The following is a 15,440-nucleotide window of genomic DNA, read 5'->3' as shown; positions in this document are numbered from 1 at the left end:
ACCCACATCACAGACTGATTCCCCCAGGGCTACGAACACATCTGTGGTCCCAGAAAAATACTGCTCACATAGGAAAAGTGTAGGCCAAGGGAGATGAATATGTCAATGTACACTACTGCCTTTTCCTCACTTCTAGCAACCCCCAGAATCTTGCCCCAGACTAAGTTTGAGTCCAGGTGGTCTGGTGACTTAAAAACCTAAAGCCCTTACCACCACTTGGTCCAACAGAGGAAAGCAGCAGGATGGCCATGGTGAAGACACAAATGAATCTGAAAATAAAAGGTTAGCACTCAACGGACCCACCTCTATTTTTCATGAAGGCACAAGACTAGGGAGAAGAACATGAAGGGTCATCAGAGTAAACAAATAATTGATAGAGATAGTATGCAAAGCATGGGTAGGGAAGAGAGGGGCACAATACATCCTGACCTAGAGAACTTTCTGGCAGCCTGGAAGATTTGTGACTCTACACTAACAACCCAGCTCATATTTTGGGGGATTCCTCACTTCCACTTTGACAAACCACTTAAAAATCAGGTCTTGGAGTTCCTGCCGTGGCTTCAGTGGTTAACAAATCTAACTAGCATGCATGAAGACGCAGGTTAGATCCCTGGCCTCGCTCAGTGGGTTGAGGATCCAGCATTTCTGTGAGCTGTGGTGTATGTAGGTCGCAGACGTGGCTCAGATCCTGCATTGCTGTGGCTGTGGCCTAGGCTGGCAGCTGTAGCTCTGATTTGACCCCTAACCTGGGAACCTCCATTATACCACAGGTACGGCCCTAAAACACACACACACACACACAAAAAAAAAAAAAAAAAAAAAAATAGGGTCTTAGGTCTCTGTGACCCTGAACTATGGAACACCCTTTCTTTCTTTCTTTCTTTTTTTTTTTTTTTGTCTTTCATCTTTTGTCTTTTTAGGGCTGCACCCAAGGCATATGGAGGTTTCCAGGCTAGGGGTCCAATCGGAGCTGTGGCTGCCAGCCTACACCACAGCACAGCCACACGGGATCCAAGCTGCATCTGTGACCTACACCATAGCTCACAACAACACCGCTGGATCCTTTATCTCACTGAGTGAGGCTAGGGATCGAACCTGCAGCTTCATGGTTCCTAGTTGGATTCGTTTCCACTGCGCCAAGACAGGAACTCCCTGGAACACCCTTTCGGACGCCCACCTTCAAAACATACACTCTCTCCTTCCCATTTCACCTTGTCAGCACACTAGATGCCTCTGTCCCTGCCCTGCTGTAGATACTGGCATGCCAATCCCCAGCCATGGGCACCCCCACCAGGCTTCTCAGCCCTCTTTCCCATAAAGCTGCAAACCAGTACCATCATGAACACCTGTCTGCCAGGCACACCTCCCAGTACCCAATTCCTACGGAATAGAACCAAAACACCTTCGCTTTCTTCCCAAAGGTCCCTAGACCACTCCTGCCACCCTCATTTCCAACAGAAGGCTGGCTCTCCATATCGTGTAAAACAAGCTTCTCGGGCAAAACCCCTCAGCTTCCCTTCCTTTCATCGCCTTCCCTCTCTCCTCCTTGCCCTATCTCAGAGGAAGTCAGGTTCTCACCACCTCATCAAGAATCCTGTCCCCTCCAAGACCTGTTGCTACAAATTCCTCCAATCCCCCAAATCTCCAGGCCTCCTTTCATATGCTACAAACAAGCGAGTTGCCAAAACCCAACTTCCTTCGCCCAGCTTCCTTCTCCAGCTATCTGTCTGTAAACTTCCTCCCTTCATCTCTTCAATTCCTGGGTGGTAGCCAGCAGCCCTATCTCTGCTTCCTCATTTTGCTGCTCAGTCCTCAATCTGTTAACCCCACAAGTGTTCATATCTATGTGCCACTTTATTATTTTATTAGCTGTCCTCTAATTTTCAAATCAAATACCTTCCTAGTCTTTTTACAAGTGGATTTCTCTGCATCACCTGACACAGTTTAAAAAAAATCTGAGTTTTGCCTTCCCTGACACTATACTCCTAATTTGACTATTTCTCTCACTCTTTTACTATTCCATTATTAATTACTGCCCCACCACCACATGCAAACACACCACACATACAACCCTAGTACATCAGGATATATTCTTTTTTTTTTTTTTTGCCTTTTCTAGGGCTGCTCCTGAAGCACATGGCGGTTCCCAGGCTAGGGGTCCAAACGGAGTGGTAACCACCGGCCTACACCACAGCCACAGCAACGTGGGAACTGAGCTGCGTCTGCGACCTACACCACAGCTCATGGCAATGCCGGATCCTTAACCCACTGAGCGAGGCCAGGGATCGAACCCACAACTTCATGGTTCCTAGTCAGATTCATTAACCACTGACCTATGACGGGAATTCCATCAGGATATATTCTTCCCAAATCCCCTCTTAAGCCCTCTCTTCTCTCTATACCAGTGGCTTTCTTTCTTATTTTTCCCTTTTTTGGCCACTCCATAGCACACAGAATTCCCAGACCAAGGATCAAATCCAAGTCATAGTTGCGATTTAAGTGGTAGCTGGGGCAATGCCAGATTCTTAACCCCAGGCCAGGGATCAAACCTGCATCCCAGCACTCCGAAGACACAACCAATCCCATTGTACTACAGCGGGAACTCCCCAGTGGCTTTTTTTTTTTTTCTTTGTCTTTTTGTCTTTTTGTCTTTTTGCCTTTTCTAGGGCCACTCCTGTGGCATACGGAGGTTCCCAGGCTAGGGGTCTAATTAGAGCTGTAGCCACTGGCCTACACCAGCCAGTGGCTTTCTTTTTAATTAAACTTTTTATTTTGAGACAATGGAGATTCACATACAATTGTAAGAATGTGAGCTCCTATGTGCCCATTGCCCAATTTCTCTCCATGGTAACATCTTGCAAAACTGTAGGACAATGTCGAAACCAGGATGTTGATAATACTTCCAACACCACAGGGATTCCTTGTGTTGCCCTTTTATAGCCACATCCTCACCCCACCACCCTGGCTCTTTAAGACAGAAACACTTGGGTAGCTACTTTAACCTCTCATATCCACTAGAGGAACACATCAGGATTGGGGACTGTGAGGGAAGCTGGCCAGATAATTCCAATACATGCCCAATTGAGAACTACTGCTCTTACTCCCTACCCGGTATCAGCTACCCTTGTAACTCTGTTTTTCCTAGAAGATGCTTGCTGAATCTGGGTCTAAGTCCTAAAACTCTCCAGAGCAGCCAGTAAATAGCCGGCCCACTAGCTACTTCCACCAGAAAATTTTGTGGCTCCCAAAACAATCCCATCTAGCTTCCTTCGCCTGAATCTGACCCTTTTCCTCTCTTTCTGACCTTGAGGTCACTCATTCATGTACTGCATGCACATTAAGTCCTACAGGGGCCAGAGCAGAGACCTGACACGACGCTCATCCATCCACCTGGCCCGGGTGACCACAATGCTTCTGTGCGGCCCAGGCTCCTGGTGCTCAGCTGGGTTCATCCAGCTCCTAGGTGTCATGTGTGTTTGTTCTGCTGCCTTCAGGGAGCCCTGTGAAGGGAGTGCCCACTCTACCTCCCCTAACTCCTGACCACTCCCACCCACAGATGGGGAGGCTGCGCTTGAAGAAAAGCTCTCTGGGAAAATCAGGAGCCCCTTACCTCACAGTATACGATGTCTGCTCCATAGTCCAGGGCCAGCAGCCGCATTGGGAGAGTCCCTACCCGAACCATAGGGGCTAAGATGAGTTTGTTGTGGTAGCACAGGGAGAGGCTATTCACAATCATTCCTGAAGAAATGGAGAACAAGAATCAGAAATTCAAATGAAGAAAATATCTTCTGGGAGTTCTCGCGTGGCGCAGTGGAAACGAATCAGACTAGGAACCATGAGGTTGTAGGTTCCATCCCTGGCCTCACTCAGTGGGTTACGGATCCATCTATAGGTCGTAGATGTGGCTCCAATCTGATGTTACAGTGGCTGTGGCGTAGGCCAGCAGTTGTAGCTCCGATTAGACCCCTAGCCTGGGAACCTCCATAGGCCTCAAGCACAGCTCTAAAAATCAAAAAAATTAAAAAAAAAAAAAGAAAGAAAATCTCTTCTGTTATCCAGAGCAGGCTTTCCTTCTTCCTCCAAAATGCAGCACTTAACGCACTTGTTTTCCTTTTCTCTGATCATAAAAATAATGCATGCTCATTCATAAATCCAACTAATATTTACTAAGTGTCTAGTCTGTGCCAGTCACTATCCTAGTCTTTCAAGATACATTAGAAAACAAAACAGGAGTTCCTGTTGTGGCTCAGTGGTTAACAAACCCGACTAGTATCCATGAGGTTGCAGGTTCGATCCCTGGCCTCGCTCAGTGGGTTAAGGATCCGGCATTGCCATGAGCCATGATGTAGGTGGCAGACATAGCTCAGATCCCAAGTTGCTGTGGATGTGATGCAGACTGGCAGCTGTAGCTCCAATTCAGCCCCTAGCCTGGGAACCTCCATATGCTGCTGGCGCAGCCCTAAAGAGATAAACAACACACAAAAAAAGAAAAAGAAAACAAAACAGACAAAAAGTCCTGCTCTGGTAGAGCTTTCACTCCAGTGGGGAAACAGGCAAAGAGAAAAAAAGAAGCATAACAAATAATTAATATAGTATGTTCGATCCCTGGCCTTGCTCAGGATCCAGCATTTCAGTGAGCTATGATGTAGGTCGAAGACAAAGCTTGTATCTGGCGTTCCTGTGGCTGTGGCATAGGCCAGTAGCTACAGCTCTGATTCAACCCCTAGCCTGGGAACTTCCATATGCCAAAGGTGCGGCCCTCAAAAGATTAAAAAAAAAAAAAAAAACACTCAGATGTCTTAAGGGCATCTTCTACTAAGTTTGTACAAAACAGGAGTTCCCGCTGTGGTGCAGAAGAAACAAATCTGACTAGTAACCATGAGGTTGTGGGTTCAATCCCTGGCCTCACTCAGTGGGTTAAGGATCTGGGGTTACTGTGAGCTGTGGTATAGGTCGAAGATGCAGCTCGGATCTGGCATTGTTGTGGCTGTGGCTGTGGCTGTGGCTGGCAGCTGCAGCTCTGATTCAACCCCTACCCGGGGAACTTCCACATGCTGCGGATGCAGCCCTAAAAATAAAAAAAAAACTTAGAGAGTAAAATCAACTATATTTTAATAAAAAAATAAATAAAAATTAAAATAAACTTAGGGAGTAACCAGGCAACATAAGTTACCATGGCAGCCCTTGCAAAATATTACCAAATTAGATTGCTACACCCAGAAGCTTACACTTTTTTCCACAATAAGTAAGCCTGCCTTATTTCTAAAGCACTATGCTATAAAATATATATCTCAATAGCAACTATAAGTTACTCAGTGTTTGCTGTGAGCAAGAGGAAAAGAGAGGGGCCTTACCAGTATCTAAAGAAATCACAAGAAGAATCTAGGGCCCATGGACAGAGACAGAGACAGACTTAGGCTCCCATCCCTGTGATGTTTTTGAGGTAATCCCATTATAAGGGCTCAAGCATGAGAAAGCAGACACTAATGAGCTACTCTGTCCCAAATATCTGGACAAAAGTCAAATGTAAATACATACCTATGTATTATTCTTTTCGGATAATTCCTTCAATGTGTCCGTTCTGGCTTGGTGCAAAGCAATTCTTTGTTTACTATCTGAAAAAACAGTGGCACACATCAATGGATAAAATCTGTCAGAGCAGACATCCAAGGAGCTCTTCAGCTAAGGAACAGGGAGCTCTGAGTTCCTAGAAAGAATCATAAAAGCAGTGTGGAATCACATCTTGGAGCATCCTTTATATGAACTCCCTTTAGCATATCACCTATCAGTGGTAATCAGCCTGTATATGAACCTTTCAATGACAGAAAAACCCAGCACTCTCAAGACAGATTTGCACAATTTTAGTTGCTACAGCCATCTTTCAGAATCTGACTCCCTGTCACGCATCAGACCCAGTCTGCTTTTTTAGAATGGTACATCCCCACAGCATACCTCATCTCTTTTCCATCCGGCACATTCCCCAAACACATGAGGACAACTCTCCCTAAAGTTCTCTTCTCCAGCATCACCCTCTTGAATCACTCCTTCCTGTGTTTATGACTTGCAGGGCCCTCCTGAGGTTTCCTGATCTCAAAGGCATGATAAGCAACAGCATAAATATGCCTGCTACAGAATGAGCAGGACCACACAAGAGTCTGGCAAATGTCACTACCTGAAGTGAAAGCACATGTGGTAACCTCAGCCTCTCTTCAGTCCTCATCCTCTACCCAAAGTTTCTCAACAGCACGCTATTGACATTTTGAGCCAGATAATTCTTTTTTTGGAAGGAGCTGTCCTGTTCATTATTTAGCAGCATCCTGGACTCTATCCAAAGGAAGAGCCTATAGCACCTCCCCAGATGTGACAAAAATGTCTCCAGCCATTATCAAATGTCTTAGGGGAAAGGTGGGGGCAAAATCACCCTCAGTCAAGAGCCACTGCTCTATCCAATGATCTTGTTCACCCAAAACTTCTCCTCTGCTGGTTTAACAGGTAACTCTCCAGAAAACTTAATTGTGCGTCAAAACGCTATCTGAAATTTAATAGTATTTATAATGGTATTTGATGATACTACAACTCATTCTCCAGAAGTTAGGAACCACCCAGATGCTTTATCTACATTTACCTTATCTTTTTACCCCAGGCACTGAAGACTACAGAAATGATCAGACACCCATTTTCTGGATCTGTTCAAGTACCAACAGTGTAGGGCTTTTTTGCAACCTGAACAACTAAATTTAAGTAAAATATTTTGTCTGACCATGGCTTTGTGAGACAAACCACATACTGGTAGCAGTACGTGGTTCACTACTAGTCAAGTAATTTAGGTAAGGTGAGTGGGAAGCCAGTGGAGGTGAGCGAGCTAACTGAAGAAGTAGTGGGTTCTTGATGAGAAGTTGGAAAGGGTGACAAAGGAGTGGAGAGTGAACCACCGCTGAAGAGGAAGGGGAAAAGTATGAAGAAATGAGTTTTCTTGAAATAAAGACTGAAGAGAGGATACTCTGAAGGCCATCAGATTGCTCTCTGGGCCCTCAGCTCTCCGAGGGCCTGGTGGAAAAGAGTTAATCTAGGTCCCCTGGCCTGATCATTCATTCAAACTCTCACTAACTACTTGTATTAAAAGACCTTACACGGAGACCACATCTGGGAAAACATCGCCGCACCCTAGGAGTTTACAGGAGGGAGACCATAACTGGACAAGATATCACAGGAGCTCTGAAGGCGACAGAGAAGAATCGCAGGGATCGGACATCATACCGCCAGAAGTCCTCCGCCCTCCTGGTTCGTAATGCCAGGACCCCATCGCCTCGTAACGCCGAACCCCAGTACTGCCTCAATCGTGCACCTCTCCCCACGGTTGGCCCGAGCCCGGACGTCACCACCCCCGGTTCGGGCCTACAGACCTTGCAGCTGCTGAACTCTACAGATCCTCCCTCGCTCCTCACAGTTCGCCTATTCCGCATGCTTTACTGAGCCGCGTCAGCCACCGTCCTCAAAGCCTTGGCGCATCTGTGACGTCACTGCCTTGCGCCTCTCCGGCAGCACGGGGACCATGGCTCTAGCACTCCAGCTTCGGCTGTTATCGCTCGTGACTCGGTTGCATCTGGCGCCTCGACGGGATCTAACGGTCCGCGGTCCTGACGAGCCCCTGCCAGTGGTGCGCATCCCGCGGGCTCTACAACGGCGTCAGGAACAGCGGCAGAGTGGGCAGCAGGGCCCCCCGCGGCCGGTCTTGGTGAGACCTGGCCAGCTGCTGATCTCGGCGCGGCGGCCGGAGTTGAACCAGCCGGCGCGTCTCACGCTGGGCCGTTGGGAGCCCGCACCACTCGCTTCACGTGGCTGGAAGAATCGGCGCGCCCGCCAGGACCACTTCTCAATCGAGCGCAAGCAACAGGAGGCCCCAGCGTTGCGGAACCTCTCGTCCAAGGACAGCTTTGCCGATCTGGGTCTGGAGCCCCGCGTGCTGAGCGCACTGCAAGAGGCTGCTCCCGAAATCGTTCGGCCCACAACCGTTCAGTCAAGTACCATTCCCCCTCTACTTGGTGGCCGCCACATCCTCTGCGCCGCGGAGACCGGCAGTGGCAAGACCCTTGGCTACATGCTACCTCTGCTTCAGCGGCTCTTGGGCCAGCCAAGCCTGGACTCCTGTCGTATCCCTGCTCCTCGAGGCCTGGTTCTTGTGCCTTCTCGAGAATTAGCTGAACAGGTACGGGCTGTGGCCCAGCCCTTGGGCAGCTCCTTGGGCCTCCAGGTGCGGGAGTTAGGGGGAGGCCATGGCATGAGTAGGATCAGACTGCAACTATCCAAACAGCCTCCAGCAGATGTACTAGTGGCCACTCCGGGGGCTCTGTGGAAGGGCCTGAAAAGTCAGCTGATCAGCCTGGAGCAGCTCTCCTTCTTGGTGTTGGATGAGGCAGACACACTATTGGATGAAAGCTTTCTGGAACTGGTGGACTACATCTTGGAGAAGAGCCACATAGCAGAAGGCCCAGCTGACTTAAAAGACCCCTTCAATCCCAAAGCTCAGTTAGTGCTGGTAGGGGCCACATTTCCTGAAGGTGTAAGCCAGCTTCTGAGTAAAGCTGCCTGCTTAGACTCTCTAACCACCATCACCAGTTCCAAGCTCCACTGCATCATGCCTCATGTCAAACAGACATTCATGAGGCTGAAGGGGGCAGAGAAGGTGACTGAGTTGGTGCAGATCCTCAAGCAGCATGACAGAGCATATAGGACTGGGTCCGCAGGAACTGTTCTGGTGTTCTGTAATAGCTCCAGTACTGTGAACTGGTTGGGATATATTCTGGATGACCACAAAATCCAACACTTAAGACTTCAGGGACAAATGCCAGCCTCAATGAGGGCAGGTATCTTCCAGTCCTTCCAGAGGGGCTCCCAAGACATACTTCTCTGCACAGACATCGCCTCTCGGGGCCTGGACAGCACCCAGGTGGAGCTAGTTATCAATTATGACTTCCCTCTTACCCTGCAAGACTACATCCACAGAGCAGGGAGGGTGGGCCGTGTGGGAAGCAAGGTGCCAGGCACTGTCATCAGCTTTGTGACCCACCCTTGGGATGTGAGCCTGGTTCAGAAGATTGAGCTGGCAGCCCGCCGGAGGAGAAGCCTTCCAGGACTAGGGTCCTCAGTGAGAGAGCCTTTGCCTCAGCAAACCTGATTACAGCCGGCTTTAGTATGATGCCAAAGCAGGGATCTTTACCTGTGTGTGTTGGGTAGGTGAGCACACTTGTCATCGCTCTGGACAGCCTGCTCCCCTTCCTGAAGGCCTGGGCTACTCTCTGGCTTCAGAAGATAAAGCTCCCGGCCAGCACTGAAAGGTGAACTGCTGAGTGTGGCTGTCTGTGGTCTTTCATGTGAAAAATAAAGTCGATTTTGGCTTTGTATTACATCATGATTTCTAACAATAAGTGATGTTTTTATAGGCATCCCTTGGTGATAGTTTCCACTGGGGCAGAATTTGTTGTATTCTGAGATTTACACTCCGAACCTCCACCCCTAAGATAAAGGTTCTTTCAATTGATGTTTTAGTTTAGATTTTATTTCCTGCCCCCAAAACATCCACTAAGCCATCAAGAGGAGAATGGGATGTGACTAGCAGTAGAGAGACATCTTCTTCACCAACAATGGCAAGCTTAGGCACTTTCGGTGAAATCTGTCTGGGAAGTACTGGCAGACTGACACGGGGTATTGCTAGGTGTGCATTTCCATCTCTCTTCTTTCTCATCTCTTGGTGGCAGAGGAGGAGAGAAGACTAAACTTTTTTACAAAACTGGCAAAATAAGCTTATGGCCTCCTCTCACTATCTCTTAGGTTCTAGTCTCTGCAGCATTATATAAGCTTTGCCTAAATAATGAACAGATGAAAGTCAAATGTACTATTTCACAAGACAACTTAAAACCACTTGCACACTGAGAAGGATTAAGTTGCAGAGAACAGAAATGGACCCAGAACAACCTTTACCAAAAAAGAATATTGTGCTACATGTACAATCATAGCTCTTTGCATGTAAAGAAACAGAAGAACAAAAGAACTTGCTCAAAATCACACAAGTAGGATAGAATCTGGTCTGTGTCCCAAAGGTTGTGTTTTTTAACCACCATGCTAGCTTTTGTCACATATGTTTCATGCACAGAATAACTACATCTCTCTTTGCCTTGAATATTCCCTCTTTACATCTATGCCTAGTGCAGTTTGTTTTTTGTTTTTGTCTTTTTGCCAGTTCTTGGGCCGCTCCTGTGGCATACGGAGGTTCCCAGGCTAGGGGTTGAATCAGAGCTGTAGCTGCCAGCCTACACCACAGCGACAGCAACTCGGGATCTGAGCCGCGTCTGCCACCCACACCACAGCTCACAGCAATGCCGGATCCTTAACCCACTGAGCAAGGCCAGGGATTGAACCTGCAACCTCATGATTCCTAGTTGGATTCGTTGACCACTGCGCCACGACAGGAACTCCCTAGTGCAGTGTTTAATATTATCCACTTTGTCTCAAAGGCAACCCAGGATAGACAGTAATTTGGTCACTCTCTCCATGGACCAGGAAGTTTGTTAAAAGTGCAGATTCCTGAGCCCTAATCCAGATCTGGATAAGTTTTCTGAGGGTTAGCCCAAGAATCCACGTATGTCTTTTTAAGTTGTTTTGTGGAATTCCCAGGGGAGTCTCCCACACTCTTACGTTAATAAACCATTTATTCAGCCTTCCCCAGAGGCCTAGCTAGGTAGTAGCCCCACCACATCAGAAGGATGCTCTCAAGCAAGTAATCTCCGGAGGCTTGGAGTACTTGAATGGTCTCATACTGGCCCACCTACCACAACAAACCTCCAGAGCCTTCCTCTGCCTATTTTCCCTTCTCACACTCCCAAAGGCAGTCTGCTCTATTAAGGCCTGACTTTGGCTGTCCTAACATGTACTCGCTAACTCAAGCAATTTAGGAGTAGAGAGAAGATGCTGTGGTTCTCAACCAGGGTTGCCCAACCTCTAAAGTAACAGCCCAAGCAATCTCTACCTTCTGGGCATATCCCCTCTGCCACAGTTCCAATAAACAAATGTTCCATCTTTGCTCTTTCAAGATCAGCCACAGGAAGCCCCTCCTTAAGGTTATCTCTCATTGCCACACTGCATCAAAGGCTGACCCAAAGAGATTGTTTCCTGTGGGCCTGATAGGCTAAGGAGAGAGCTGTCTCTCTGCTTCTCTGAGTCAAACCAAATCATCTTAGTAACACCTCTTCACAGTGTTGATGATGTTTCTCACATGGGCTGCTGCTGAGCCTGTATCATATCTTTTATGGTGGTAGGAGAGAGGATTATAATCTTTGAGCAGAGAGGGGAATGTAATGATTAGATTGTCATTTTGTGGTGAATTTGTTTTGAATTTCATATTAAAACGAGCCCATTGGAGAAAAAAAGAAAAGGAGTTTCCGTTGTGGTGCAGGGGAAATGAGTCCAACTAGGAATCATGAGATTCCGGGCTCCACCCCTAGCCTCACTCAGTGGGTTAAGGATCCAGCGTTGCCGCAAGCTATGGTGTAGGTGGCAGACACGGCTGGGATCTGGCGCTGCTATGGTATAGGCCAGCAGCTGTAGCTCCAATGTGACCCCTAGCCTGGGAAACTCCATATGCCATGGGTGCAGCCCTAAAAAAAAATTAAAGGAAAAAAAAATAAAGGGCCCATCATTCCCACTGTGTGAAATCATTCAGAACCCTCAGGACCCTCATTGAGCAACTTTAACATCTCTCCCAGTGTCATTCTGAAATGGGGTGAGCTTGCCCTTACACTCCTATAAGCTGTAAATCCAGAGCCCCCACATGCACCTACCATTGAGCAGGACACCTTTCCACTACTTGTGTAACCTTAGCAAGGTCCCTTAACCTCCTAGTTTTTTGAGTGCTCAGCTATAAAAGTGTGAGGGTTCTTGGGAGTTCCCGGCGTGGCGCAGTGGTTAACGAATCCGACTAGGAACCACGAGGTTGTGGGTTCGATCCCTGCCCTTGCTCAGTGGGTCAAGGTTCCGGCGTTGCCGTGAGCTGTGGTGTAGGTCGCAGACGCGGCTCGGATCCCGCGTTGCTGTGGCTCTGGTGTAGGCTGGCAGCTACAGCTCCGATTCGACCCCTAGCCCGGGAACCTCCATATGCCGCAGGAGCGGCCCAAGAAATAGCAAAAAAAAAAAAAAAAAGTGTGAGGGTTCTATTATTTTATTTGTTTTTGTCTTTTTAGGGCCACACCCACGACATAGAGGTTCCCAGGCTAGAGGTCCAATCAGAGCTATAGCCATCCGCCTACACCAAAGCCACAGCAACATGGGATCCAAGCCATGTCTGCGACCTACACCATAGCTCACAGCAACGCCAGATCCTTAACCTACTGAGTGAGGCCAGGAATCAAACCTGAGTCCTCATGGATGCTAGTCGGATTTGTTAACTGCTGAACCATGACGGGAACTCCAGGGTTCTATGAATTTTTATTTGGGGCAGGACAAGATTGAGAAGAATGTGTCTTTGCTTTTATTCTTCCAAAATGGAACGTCTTCCCTCACCTCTCCATGGGTGCAGATCTCACCTGTCCTTCAGGCTCACTGCTAAGGAGCCTTCCCTGAATCCCAGTCTACATAAACCTCTGCCTCTCTGACTTACGGTCACTGCCATACAACCTAATTCTTCGGTTAATCTTGCCTCTCAAGCCAATCTCAGAAGGTGGGCTTCTCTTGCCCTCCTGTGGCTCCTAGGGCTGTGCTCCCTAGGAAGTGGCTACTAGACTTAGGCAGGGGTGGGGAGGCCCAGGTGTGAGGGGCCAGACAGGGCACCTCTCTGCCTCCACCCTGCTCTCCACAAAACCCTGAGAGCCTGCAGCCTGCCCCTCAAGTCACAGCTTCCTTGTATGACCTCACGGGTAGTGATGACCTCACAGACCTTCTCAGTTTCCATGGCAGTGTAACTACGCAAACGTGCTGCTCTTGGAGAAACCTGCCTACCAGTTCTCCACCAGATTCCTATCCCTTTGCCTACCTGAGAGAGAATGTCTGATCGGATCTTCTATATTCACTCTAACTTGTCCTCTGTCCCCTGGGAGGGCAGCGCAGCAGGTAGGCCAAGCTCAAGCATCTGTACAAGAGGCTTGGTGGACACACAAGCTCACCTGGCTTCCATGTGTTCCCTTTGGGTTTGCCCACCATACACACCTCAGCACTTTCCCTTGGAGAAAGTGGCCTGGGGCACCCTCAGGGACCCACAGTGCTCACAGCTGAAAATAAGTGAAATGTCATCTCTGGAAAGTGTGCAGAAAAGCTCTAATCTTTGTAACTGTAGCCTTCCCCTTTGGGCTACTGGATGCTGTCATTCAGACCCTTTCCTGATTGGCCCCTTAGCAAAAGTCAAGTGCATTTTTGTTGGCAAATGATAAATGGGGCAGTTTGAGGAAGAAGGCCGCTCCTTAACTGCACTTTTAAACCCAGGCAGCTTTGTGCTGTCCTGTAGACATCTACATGGGTCCCCTCAAGTCACATCCCAAACTGAGCTGCTAAGTACTGGGGGAAAGTGTGGTGCCATACTGGTGGGAAGAATGGAAGAACCAAGAGGAGTGATGAAGTGCTAAGGAGCCTGGAAGGCTGAGGAAAGAGTGTCCCAGGAGGTGGGGTTGATGTAAACCTAGACTGGATACCCACATACTGGTTCTGAATCTCATGGTCACTCTGCCTTGTATTTGGCCTTTTTCTAATCTAGATAAAAGTATCAGAGGACTAGAGTTCAGTGTGGTTGAAACAGGCAGTATGACTAGGGCCCAGAGGGGTTGCCAAGGTGGGAGGGGCTCTTAACCAATTTATATTAGATTATTTTTTCTGGAGTTCTCGTCGCGGCTCAGTGGTTAACAAATCTGACTAGGAACCATGAGGTTGCAGGTTCGATCCCTGGACTCGCTCAGCGGGTTAAGGATCTGGCGTTGCCGTGAGCTGTGGTGTAGGTCACAGACACAGCTTGGATCCCAAGTTGCTGTGGCTGTGGTGTAGGCTGGCAGGTACAGCTCCGATTAGACCCCTAGCCTGGGAACCTCCATGTGCCACGGGTGCAGCCCTAGAAAAGACAGAGAGACAAAAAAAAAAAAAAAAGATTATTTTTTTCCAAAACTTGAAAGCCTCAGAAGTGACAAACCTTTAGAAATGTTTTCTCTTTTGTGGAAGAGAGAGATGGAGAGGATCCTGATGGCAATTATTTTCTGGTCCTACTATTTTTTTCTGGGAATGACAAATAGATTTCCTCATCTACCACAGCCATCAGCTCTAGGAATTGCCTTTGCAGCCAATGTCCCTTCTCTAGGGACTCGTTAGAGGTGATGAAACAAGGCTATGTTTTGGATATAAGTAGACTAAAGGGTTTCAGCCACAAACTGGGAGAGACATGAGAAAAGGGAGGGTCTGGCAGGAGATGAGCACAGTTCTGATCATTTCTGATTTTCTTTGCAGTAGCAGTGGCTCCCATCTCTCCTCCTACACCTGGTCACTACCATGTCCTCTACCGAGGGTGTGGAGAAACCCAAGTGGGCTGGCATGGAGAGACATACTGCCTGGTTGGTGGCTACCGGGCCTATGGGGATGCTCCTGTGTCCACCCCAACAAAGGCAGAAGCAGAGAAGCCAGTCCCCAGCCGCGCTCCCAAGAGACGGCGACCTCTGGCAGAATCAGACAAAGACCTAGGTTGTTCCAGCCCCAAAATTCGGCGACTGCAGCATAGTGGCAGGAGAATGACCCCGCAGAAGCTTGCTGGCTGAGCTGCTCTGAAGAGAGGGCCTAAGGCAGTGAATGCCTCTTCCTGCAGTGATCCCCCCACTGCCCACTACCAGAGATTAGAACCTGTTCTGTTCTTCCTGAGCCTTCCTCAGCAAGGAGCCTTCTTCCTTCCAAAAGGCTGCAAGCAAGGAGCCTCAGAAACTGAGGTTTGAAATGAGAGTCTGCTCTGAACATCCCAGGGCTGAGGCTGGCCTGGAAGAAAACCTGATTGTTCCTTCCCCCCAATCCTTAGGAGTCCCTTCGTGGGGAGACAAAAAAAAAAGTCTACCTTCTGTGAGCCAAGGAGGATCCAGGAACAGAGTGAGGGTGCAGAGTGGCCTCAGCAGGGGCCCAGTCTACCTCCTGGGCTCCTTCCCTGAGCTGTTACAAGTGGCCACCAACACAAACCAGGGGGCCCTGGGCTTTTTGAAACTGAAAGAAATTTCAGAAACTGGCTACCCAAAGAGTCCCCTGCCTGGGATCTCAGGACCCAGGAAGACTTGCCCCCTGGGGCAAGAACGGGATGGAGTCAAGCAGCACCCGCCCTGCCCCGAGGCTCACAGGCTCCTTCATTCTCAGCCCTTTCTGGCCCCAGATGGGTCCCTTTCCACTCAATAAAATGTTTCTCTGTAACGGCGTTTGACTTGAAATCCAGCTTGTCCAAG

General features: G+C 48.6%; 3 protein-coding genes across 6 annotated transcripts in view; 2 read left to right on the top strand and 1 right to left on the bottom strand.

The window, feature by feature from the left end:
- DUS2 (dihydrouridine synthase 2) overlaps positions 1-7,475 on the bottom strand; it is a 44,537-nt gene extending 37,062 nt beyond the window's left edge. The window contains exons 1-3 of one of the 4 annotated variants that reach the window (XM_047790816.1): positions 7,404-7,475; positions 5,539-5,615; positions 3,611-3,738 (exon numbers count right to left, since the gene is read on the bottom strand). In XM_047790816.1, the coding sequence (XP_047646772.1) occupies positions 3,611-3,736 (126 nt within the window). In that variant the 5' untranslated portion in view covers positions 3,737-3,738; positions 5,539-5,615; positions 7,404-7,475. The other 3 variants (XM_047790818.1, XM_047790817.1, XM_047790819.1) reach the window with 3 other exon arrangements.
- A 51-nt stretch (positions 7,476-7,526) lies between these two features.
- On the top strand, positions 7,527-9,406 carry DDX28 (DEAD-box helicase 28). Its single transcript, XM_047790008.1, has one exon. The coding sequence runs from the start codon at positions 7,553-7,555 to the stop codon at positions 9,173-9,175; it is 1,623 nt and encodes a 540-aa protein (XP_047645964.1). The 5' UTR covers positions 7,527-7,552; the 3' UTR covers positions 9,176-9,406.
- A 3,625-nt stretch (positions 9,407-13,031) lies between these two features.
- DPEP2NB (DPEP2 neighbor) lies at positions 13,032-14,777 on the top strand. Its single transcript, XM_047790987.1, has 2 exons — positions 13,032-13,098; positions 14,473-14,777. The coding sequence occupies exons 1-2, from the start codon at positions 13,032-13,034 to the stop codon at positions 14,775-14,777; spliced, it is 372 nt and encodes a 123-aa protein (XP_047646943.1).
- The last annotated feature ends 663 nt before the right edge of the window (positions 14,778-15,440 follow it).

This window comes from Phacochoerus africanus, chromosome 8 (genome assembly GCF_016906955.1).
Source record: "Phacochoerus africanus isolate WHEZ1 chromosome 8, ROS_Pafr_v1, whole genome shotgun sequence".
Lineage (NCBI taxonomy): Eukaryota > Metazoa > Chordata > Mammalia > Artiodactyla > Suidae > Phacochoerus > Phacochoerus africanus.
Note: the sequence above shows the minus strand (reverse complement) of the source record. Positions and strands in the feature narration are given on the sequence as shown.

What these genes read in the sequence shown, in the direction of transcription:
- DDX28 (XM_047790008.1), top strand. Translation starts at nt 7,553, where the DNA reads ATGGCTCTAGCACTCCAGCTTCGGCTGTTATCGCTCGTGACTCGGTTG.
- DPEP2NB (XM_047790987.1), top strand. Translation starts at nt 13,032, where the DNA reads ATGTCTGATCGGATCTTCTATATTCACTCTAACTTGTCCTCTGTCCCC. An exon ending in CTGGGAGGGCAGCGCAGCAG is followed by an intron (nt 13,099 to 14,472) that starts GTAGGCCAAGCT and finishes TTTTCTTTGCAG; the next exon opens with TAGCAGTGGCTCCCATCTCT.